General features: G+C 42.0%; 1 protein-coding gene across 1 annotated transcript; it reads left to right on the top strand.

The window, feature by feature from the left end:
- The first annotated feature begins 1,750 nt into the window (after positions 1 to 1,750).
- Positions 1,751 to 5,547, top strand: LOC141789914 (peptidyl-prolyl cis-trans isomerase-like). Its single transcript, XM_074669448.1, has 4 exons — positions 1,751 to 1,910; positions 4,168 to 4,287; positions 5,063 to 5,235; positions 5,341 to 5,547. The coding sequence occupies exons 1-4, from the start codon at positions 1,842 to 1,844 to the stop codon at positions 5,471 to 5,473; spliced, it is 495 nt and encodes a 164-aa protein (XP_074525549.1). The 5' UTR covers positions 1,751 to 1,841; the 3' UTR covers positions 5,474 to 5,547.
- Positions 5,548 to 9,873: the final 4,326 nt, after the last annotated feature.

The following is a 9,873-nucleotide window of genomic DNA, read 5'->3' as shown; positions in this document are numbered from 1 at the left end:
CAAAAAGGCTTGAGGAATTTTGAAACTTGACACAAGTAATCAGGAATTTTACTCAGCCTGACTCTAAAAATAAATAAAAATATTCTGGAATTTTTACCTAGAATTTTTTTCCATTAAAGGTACTGTGGACATTCCAGAATTAATCTATAATGGGTGTGAAGATTAAGGTACTGAAGTTTTCCAGAATTTAACTCAGCCTGACTTTGGATACAACTAAAAGTTAACCAGAATTTTACTCAAAATACTTTGCTTTCAAAGATAGTTATTCTGGAATTTTATCCAGTATGTCTTTGTGGATAATGAGGAGTATTCTGGAATTTATCCAGGATGGCTTTGTGGATACAGAGAAGCATTCCTGAGTTTCTCTATAATTATTTTACTTATCAAAAATAAGTATGCTGTAAAATTTGCATTTAGATACAAGTAATCTGGAATTTTTCAGCCTGACTTTGAATAGGAATATTAGTATCCTGGAATTTTTACACAGAATATTGTTAAATGAAAGGTGCTTTGCGTATGCTGGAAGCTGCAAAGCTATAAGAATTAAGACATATTATTGACTGTTGCCACATTATTAAATAAATTATCTATTTCTCACCATTATCATCACTATTACGAAACTTTCTGACAGCTCCTCAAAAGTTTGGTGAATACATAAGGAAGATGAAAAGTAAGGCCTTGATTTAAGAAATCTCCATAGAGCAGCTTTGAAATTTCATTAAAGCTAAAAGCTCAACAAGTTAAGTTAGTTTGTAGTTGACAAACAGAAAAAAGTCTGAGTTTCTCTTGGAATTATAATCCTTGCCCCCAGATTTGTAAACAGAACTCAAATCCCATGACTAATGAATGGTAAGTACATTCAGCTCTCAAACTTTATGCCTCAGAGTTTCAGAGCAAACTGCATAATGAAACACAGCTCTTCTGTACTATGATTTTTTATTTTGTTGACAGTTTAGACAGATTTCATTCATATCCAGTTTAGCACAGTCCCTCTACAGAAGTCTACATGTTGTATGTTTACAGCTGCTGATGCTGAGCTTCAGCCCTGTCATTTTATCAATCAGAGCATCCCTTGCTTTTTGTGTTGTAATAGCAGTTTCAGAAAATTATCAACAAAATCCTATAACACTGCAGGACAACCTGTGAAAACATTTTGTTCTAGGATAACCTTTGTGAAGTCAAACTTTAAAACTTCAGTTTGGCTCATCTCAATGTGTTCAACTCCGCTCTGAGACTCACTGTAACATGAGTTTAATGTGTTGTCAGTCTCTGAATGGAAACTTTGGACCGTAACTTTCTTCTCTAAATGCGGATAACGGGACAGACCGCGCCCAAACCGCGTGACCGCGCACCCACATTTCCCTCGTCAGCGAGAACGCGCAGTGACTGCAGGACTTCATGTTCAGCAACCGCGTGCGCTGCACGTATTGGACGCCATAGCTGTCAGTGATGTATTGCGCGCGCTTCTCTGAAAGACCTTTGTTTCAGTTTAATACCTGGTCAGTGGAGAGGGGCGGTGTTACATCGTGCCTCCTAGACTCATAACGCCAAACCCCTCCGACGCCGCACTGTGAAGCACTAACCAAACGCACCGTGACATGTGTCTGTCCATTTAGAGGCCAGGAAAAGGCAATTCAGCTGTCCCGGCTGCTGATTCGCTGAAACACACGTCAGTCAATTCACCATTCGTCACCTATAGGCTCGATGTGAGTTTTTACCGCCCACCGGCGTCTTATATAAAATTAATCCACACCACTCCATCTTTTTCGGATCCTTGTGGCCACCCGTAACCTCTCGCCGGAAAACCGTTAAGTCCATCCACTCCACTTCAGTCTGCTGAAATGGCCAAGCCAAGAGTGTTCTTCGACGTCACCAGTGATGGTAACCCCATGGGCCGCATCGTAATGGAGGTAAACTGGCCTCTTTAATTCATTGTGCCGGCAGTGATCAGTGCAGACGTGCTGGTTAACGTAGCCTGCGGGTAGTGTTAGACACTGCTGGTTCCGAGCCAACAACTTCTGCTTTCTGTCGTTTTGGGTATAAAGTCTTAGTGTAGGGTTTAGCCTAAATCCACCTGCTGCCGGTCATGCAGCATGTAGCTTCGAGGAGCTAACATTAGCCGAGCTGTCACGAACATGATTGTCTTGGAGACCATGTGCACGTGTTTGTGGCTGGGTGCCAGCGCCAGTCAGTGAGAGCTAACGGGACCGGATAACGGCGTTTAAAGCTATTTATACACTTTATTCCGAGAAACTACACCCCACATTAAAACAAGTTACTCTCAAGAGATGTTTCGGAATTATTTTCATTACGCTACTGCTATCTCTGCTCAACATAGTGAACCTAAGTTGCTGGCTGTTGCATGAAATCCGTTACATAGATTTTAGTTACATTTATGTCACTAACTGAAGCTGCTTGTCCTATACCGGGGCCCCTGAAAGGCCCGCGGCCCTCAAAGTGGTCGTAGTGTGGTGATCTGCTGTTGCTCCTGCTAACCGAACACCAGCCCTCGCGCTCATCACGGAGCTGCGCACATAAAGAAGATCTCGTGCGCAGCTTGGAGCTCGCGCTGCTCTTTGTTGCAGCGACCAACGGCCGCTGCTAGCCCGGGAAATCTGCTTCTGTAACCAGCGGTTGAATTTTAACGGATATTTTACACTTAGTGATAAATACTGTTGAGTTTTGTGTTACAAACGCGTTTCCACCGCCTGTTTGCGTCAAGTTGGGGTGTTTTGCTAAAGCTAACTTTCCTGTTTCCTGTATAAATGAACGGCGGAGCAGTTCTGGAAAGTTCCACTGTGATGGCGCGGTCGGAGGGGGAGGGGAGGGCTCCCTGCATGACTAAAAAATGCGGATGTAGGGAGATGGCCGATACCTTCTGCCCTTTGTGTCCACGATGAATAAGCATAACCTTACATAACAGATAGTAAGGGCCACAATGGCCCCATTGTACCGAAGGCCCTTTATACCTGCTTCATGCAGCCATAAGCCGCTAGCATATAAGCTACATCCAGCCATTTTGTGTACACAGACGTAGCTGTGCCCCATTATGGGCGTTACCGATATGTGGCACCAGCTCAGAGCTAAAAATGTACCCAAAGACCTCTGTTGAAATAATGCACAGATGCAAACTCATACCCCAGCACTAGAGCCAGCCTAATTTTATAATAACATGGCCTTTGAGGTGTTACAGTGTCCTCTCTGGCTGCTAGAAAGCTTGTATCACCCAAGTAGCCAACACATTTCATGGTATTAATATTTGGCCTCAGTAAGAGCAGACCTGAATGCTGTGAATTCATGTCTGCATTTCCACCTCTAAGTTTATTCATGAGAAGAGCACCCAGCGCTTGACTCTCCGTAACCCAACCTCAACACAAACCATTAATGTCTTGAGACGTGACACCTGAGTTGTGCTGTGGCTGCAGCACTGCAGACACACACTAGTATTCAGTGTGACTTTGGGGCGTTAAAGAAGCATAATGAGGCTCTCCCAGCACAGTGCACGTAGCCCTATGCAGTTTATTGCTAAGGTGTTGCATTTCTCAAGTAGCCAGCTCTTTAATTATTTATATCTGGGCTGTTGCTGCTGAGCAGGTGTTGTGAGACCAGCTGCAGTACTCGCTGCACACCAGTGTCTGCTGCAGCCCCCTCTGCGCCCCCTCCCTCCGAACATACTTGCATGGTAACGTCACTGGTGTGCAGGGCATGCAGATACTCCAGTGTGGTGCAATGCTGCATTCCTGTCTCACCTTGCTATAACACAATTGCCACAGACTAACCACGTAATTGCCTCGTCTTCTGCCTGAGGGCTGTGGCACGTTTCTGATATTAATCCAGCTTTTAACGGTGCACCTGCTGTTCAGTAATGTAGAGTAGGATTAGTTTTCAGGGTGATGTTTTTAGAGGGCATGCCTCTACAGTTTTGAGATTTCAGTGCAACTTTGATTCATTTGTCTTTTACCTGCCATCAGATTACTGAATGAACTGTGTACCAAGTAATTGTGTAACTCTTCATCGAGAGGAGCAAAGTGCACCATGTCTGATAAAACCCTCTCTGAATTTGCCCAGGTGGCATTGAGCCAGATGTAAGCTGAGTTGTGAAATCTGCCAGTCCCTGGAATCAATGATGAACGCTTCATGACGTGATGTAATGCTTTGTTTCTGCAGCTCCATGCCGACGTGGTCCCCAAGACCGCCGAGAACTTCCGTGCTCTGTGCACCGGTGAGAAGGGCTTTGGCTACAAGGGCTCCACTTTCCACCGTGTCATCCCCAGTTTCATGTGCCAGGTAATTGAGATGTTGAATTCACCTCTTAAAACTAGGGATGGGTACCTTTCACATATGAAACGATACGGAACCAATGCCCGGTACCTGGCAATTGGCACCGGTACTCAGCGGTACCAATTTTTGGTACTTTTTTGTGCTTATTTGGTAAAAAAATATAAGTTTGTTGAATAATATTTTTTTTAATTTTCAATTAGACATATTTAGTCTTTAATATATAACCTTGTAATGCTGTGTTCATGTCCAACATGGAAAATCACCTACTTGCATTTAGTTTCCTAAATATGGTACCTTTTGATTTTCTGTGAATCGGTACCCGGTACTTTTGACAGATTACGGTCGGTACCTATCAAAGTACCTAATTTGGTACCCATCCCTACTGGAAACTGAACTTAACTGTACCAGGGAAGCTGGGAATGGCTGCTGTTGGGACTTTAACAGTTACACATTCAATTTCTGATGCATTTTTTCAGTTTTAAATGCTTCCAAGAAAGTCTTCAGGTTAATTTCTTGATTTATCAAACCCCTAGACCGCCATCTGACTTTATTTTCTACACAAATCCCTACATCACAACAGAAGTCATTTAAGGTTACCTTTCCTAGAAGTCACATTTTCAAGGAAAACATTTCATCAACCACCTGAAAAACAGACAAAAGTCTAGTTTTAATGTCATGATTCCTTTAAACGTTTGTTGTTTGTCAGTATTCTTCCACGCCCTGTCATCTTAAGAAGCTGCTGTGTAGAGGATGGTGGTAAATTCTTGTTCTGGTCGTGCAGGGCGGTGACTTCACCAACCACAACGGAACCGGTGGAAAGTCCATCTACGGCAACAAGTTCGCTGATGAGAACTTCACCCTGAAGCACACTGGTCCCGGCGTCCTGTCCATGGCCAACGCTGGACCAAACACCAATGGATCCCAGTTCTTCATCTGCACAGCCCAGACAACCTGGTAAGAGTTAGTGAGCTAGTGTTAGTGAACAGTTGTCGTGTTTGTATGTTTGATGTTTACACACTGCTGGTGGTGCGCACGGCTAAACATGGTGTCCCTCTGCAGGCTCGACGGAAAGCACGTGGTGTTCGGAAATGTGATTGAGGGCATGGACACTGTTAGGGCGATGGAGGCCAAAGGAAGCCAGAGCGGCAAAACCGCGTCCAAGCTCGTCATCGCCGACTGCGGGCAGCTCTGAGCTCCAGCACTTAACCTTTTCTGCTCGTCCTGTAGCCGCAACCCCTGTAGGCTCCAGCCCCGCCCCCCCATCCAGTTCAACATTCCTAATGATGGAGATTCAGCTGATTTCCCCCCCTCCCTCCCTCCCTGTCCCCCCTTTTATATTCTGTTGTTGAAACCATGTTGTTGCATTTGTGACTTTGCCTTTAAGTTTCTTTTGCATTAACGTTTTTTCCACAAAAGCCCCAACGGTTTTTTGTTAAGTCAAAAAATGAAATGAGAGAAAATAAAAAGTTGCCTTGACAATTGAAACTTTGTGCTTTTTTTTTTTTTTTTCCTCCTTTGAAAACTGTTTGTTCTGTGACGGTTACAGTTGGAAACATTCGGCAGTGTTCAGGTGCTTTGGCTGAAATCCTGCTCATCCAGAAATGGGTTTAGGAGAAACTTGAGACTCTAATCAAAGTCTGTTTGGTACATTTATCATTTAAGGTGAACTTTTGTTTTCAAAAAAGAAATTAAAAATCCCTTGAATGTTTCATTTAGCTCTGGCAAAGAACGTAAGCCATCTCTACAAGACAAACTTTTTAAGTCACTTTGTAAAAATTTCTTTTAAAATCTCTTGAAGCTGTAGAAAAGTTTAGCATCTGAAATAAAGGGCAGCATGTAATGTGTCAAATTCTCCAGCAGAGGGAGCTCTGAAGATGTGATCTGCTCACTGTTAAACTGACTCAACTTGAGTTAATCAAACTTTGTTTTAATTTCCCACAATTCCATGGGGCAAAAAAATAAGGAAATTGGACAAGTTGGGACTGAACGACTCTTAAGAGGACCAAACTGATGGTTGCACAATTGAGTTGTGTCTCAAACTGTAGCTGTTGTGGATACAGCAGGCGAGTTTCAGCCTGAGTGAAGAAGAGAAATACATATAATACAATTGTTAAAGTGAAAAAAGAGACCGGCAGTCGGATCATACTCAAGCTTTACTTTTATATAAAAAGTGCTATAAAGACAGTTATCAAGAAAACATCTGAGCCACACCAAACGACCCACAGACTCCTTTATGATCCTCAATGTGTATGTCTGTATGTTTTAGATTGAGATATGAGGCCATGAACAACTGTGCTTTTTAGATGGAGGTCAGGTAAGCTTGCAGTCATATCTTAATTATTTTCTGTTTCAAGTAAAAATGAATTAGGGCTTTTTAAACCAGCTTAAATGGTTATAAATAAATATAGAGACGTTTCAACAAGTCTGCGAGAGTCAAATTGAACGTTCCCGAGTAGTCACATGGCGTCAGGAGTTTCCTATAAAACATAGAATTCTTGCATTTGATTAATTAAATCCTTCGTTGGGTTAAATGAAAAAGTTAGTGTTATTTTTCATCTAAATTTGGTCAGGTCAAGTAATTATTGTGATTGTAGTTTAAAAAAAATGAGTGAGAGCTACTTCATAAGCCCACATAACCCCAGAGTACTTTGAGACCACAGACTGTCTGTATGACCTCATCATTCTGTTTCTGATACAAAGTTTTAAAGCACATCATCAGCTGAGTTCACATTGGAAATGCTGACACAACAGAAATCAAGCTTGAGTTAGTTCATGTCTAAAAGGTGGGTCTTAAGTCCCCTGTCAGCAGGCGGGCGGCATCATGGGTGGGCCTAGCAGTCCCAGGCCCACCCAGTTACTGGCAGATCCGCCTCAAACTTTTCTTTGAAAAATATTTTTTCGTTATTGTTATTATAGGATTTTTTTATAATTATTTTACAGGAATATTTTTCAATTTTGTCACTTTATGCTCTGTTTGTTATTGTTAGATGCGCAGTCTTTATAAAATGAGCCAAGTTTGGCCATTTTTAGCCTGTTGATAAAAAAGTTGTACAGGTAGGACTACAGAATGATTTTGGGAAAGTCTTTAAATTTTGTCATATATTTATTTATTTAATGTTTCTGCTCTTACAGTCTATAATACAAGGAAAGTTAAAGCAGTGCAGCCCAGTTGTGCGTTAGAGCGCTACTCCTTGGCCAATACCATAGAGAGCCATGGCCGTCTGGTGCACTAAAACGTTATCAAATATTAAAGGATCAAAACAACCCAGTCTGCTTCAAAACAAACTATATCTATATAGTAATACTTATTTACAAACTTTTGTATCTTAAGGATCACCCAAAATTGAAACCCTGGCTCCGCCCCTGCCTGTCAGCCAAGTAGCCATGCCTTTATATGGGCAAAACTCGTAAGTTTGACAACTCAGAAAATGAATTTTCAAGATATGAATCCCAAAACAGTGTGAGCTGGTAGAGAAAAATTATAATTCAGACTAAAACCTTTTCTTTTTTGTTTTCACCAGGCTGTAAACATGTTAATTAATGCTGTAGGATTCATCTTTGTTCGCTTCGTGTGTTTCTCCAGCCGGCCTCAAGTGGACACTTGAAGAACTGCAGGTTTTGGGCACTTCTGCTTTAACTTCACATTTCAAAAGTGGAGGTTGCCGTTGTTTGTTTCAGACGCAGATCTAGATTTTAATGCTCATTTTAAGAACTTGATTTTATTTTCTCAGAAACATGAAAAAATTCAGACCTCCTGTTTAATTCTCAATACATCAAAGATCTTTGAGTGCGTTCTGGTCGGCTCAAGGAGGTTCTAGAATGTTTCTCACTGAAGTATTTGTTTCCTTGACAACCCAAAATTCCGGAGCTCTCTGACTCTGGACATCAGAATTCTGGAACTCTTTCCTTCTAAATTTTTAATCGTTTTTTTTTTTTGTTTGTTTTCAATATTTCATTTAGGCCTGTCATATTTTCTTTACTTGATCTGATTTATGATGTTTCTTTCTACCCAAACTTATCTTCATCAATTTTACTCTCTTTTATTTTTAAGTTTTTAATTTGTTTTATGATTACCATCTTCTTTCTAATTTTAGTCTTTATTATTTTCCGCATTTCTGTTATTGTCTGTTTGTTTGTGAAGCCTTTTAGGCAGTTTAAATGAAAGGTGCCACGTACATAAAGATGAGCTAAAATTAAGTACACTAGTAAATTGGTTAAATAAAATAAAGGGTCGTGTTCTGTACAGTTCTTTATAAATGTTACATTTCGGGTTACATCACAATATGTTTGATTAAGTTACATTAAGTTATCCAAATACAGCTGTAAACAGAGCTCAAAACTTTGCTCTACTGGTGGAAATATTTTGTCTAAGTGACCTTACTTCCACTTTATTCCTGTTACATCCACTAGAGGCCGCTGCCCATCTACTGATGTTGTTAAAGGTGGTGATAAGCTGCTGTACAGATGACCTGTTTTTGAGATCTTACGGCTAGAAACCTTGATTTTTCAAACAGTTTTTCACTCACTGTCCTCCATCTGAATATTTATCTCAAAAGATTTTCATGACGGCATGCAAAGCAAGGTCAGATCCAATATGGCGCCAGTGGCGATAACAGAACCTGAACCAGTACTAAAACAGGGCTCACTAGTTTCAAAAACCAACAATATTTTCTACAAACTGAAGTTAAATTAAATATGTTCCAGAGCTACATAGTTTTTCAGTTAATCTGTCAGCAGCTCGACTCCGCCGTCCTCCTCTTCTTCCCAGAATTCCTCATGTTCCTCTGGCTCTGACTGGGCAGACACACGCCCTGACCCTTCGCTTTCCCCGACTCCGCCCGGTTGACGGCGGTGCAGGTCAGCCCCGTGTCACAGTCGCAGCGTCCCAGCTTCCTCCTCAGTTTGCTGGACCCTCGCAGCAGGCAGGCCTCGCCCTCCACTGGGATCCTCTGACACCGTTTACCAGTCAGGTAGCGGACGCAGCACAGACCGTCCGCACAGTCCCCGGACCGCACACAGCTCGACATCTCTGGAGCTGGAAGGCACAGGTTGAAAATTTAGACCATGTCGAGGCAAAAAAAACAAACAAAAAAAAGCAAAAAAGGGGGAAGAAACACCTGCAGTCCCATCAGCAACCACCAGAGGCTGGCCTCAAAGTGTGTCGATCCCCATTTGACCCCAATTGAAATGCCCACTTTAAATTAAACGTGTTTTTAACCATTTTCTTTTTATCTCTGTTGCTTCTCTGGGTTCATTTTAACATACCTCACCCACTAATCGTTTTAAGCCTTTAGGTTTTTAACGTCTGATCACTTACCCTTTGTCCTGTTGAAGCCGTCGTTGCTCTGTATGTCTGTCTCTGTGTCTCCATGTCTGTTCACTTGTCGGTCCACCTGTCTGTTCTGGGAGGACGGTCTCCTCTGAGCTCGGTTGCTGCACTGCCCTCTCTGATACACAGGTAGAATGGAAGACATGAAAGTCATTAGTTTAAGAATTTGGGAATCTAAATTGTGATGTTTATGTGTACACGTCTGGCCCATGTGTTCGTTCGACCAGGTGTTTGAACTCAGTCACTGACCCGAGGAGCGTCAC

Source organism: Halichoeres trimaculatus, unplaced genomic scaffold (assembly GCF_033239565.1).
Source record: "Halichoeres trimaculatus isolate MK-OKI-2021-1 unplaced genomic scaffold, fHalTri1.1 fHalTri1_scaffold_5, whole genome shotgun sequence".
Lineage (NCBI taxonomy): Eukaryota > Metazoa > Chordata > Actinopteri > Labriformes > Labridae > Halichoeres > Halichoeres trimaculatus.
This window is presented reverse-complemented; position numbering and strand designations above follow the sequence as displayed.

What these genes read in the sequence shown, in the direction of transcription:
- LOC141789914 (XM_074669448.1), top strand. Translation starts at nt 1,842, where the DNA reads ATGGCCAAGCCAAGAGTGTTCTTCGACGTCACCAGTGATGGTAACCCC. An exon ending in TGGGCCGCATCGTAATGGAG is followed by an intron (nt 1,911 to 4,167) that starts GTAAACTGGCCT and finishes TTGTTTCTGCAG; the next exon opens with CTCCATGCCGACGTGGTCCC. An exon ending in TCCCCAGTTTCATGTGCCAG is followed by an intron (nt 4,288 to 5,062) that starts GTAATTGAGATG and finishes CTGGTCGTGCAG; the next exon opens with GGCGGTGACTTCACCAACCA.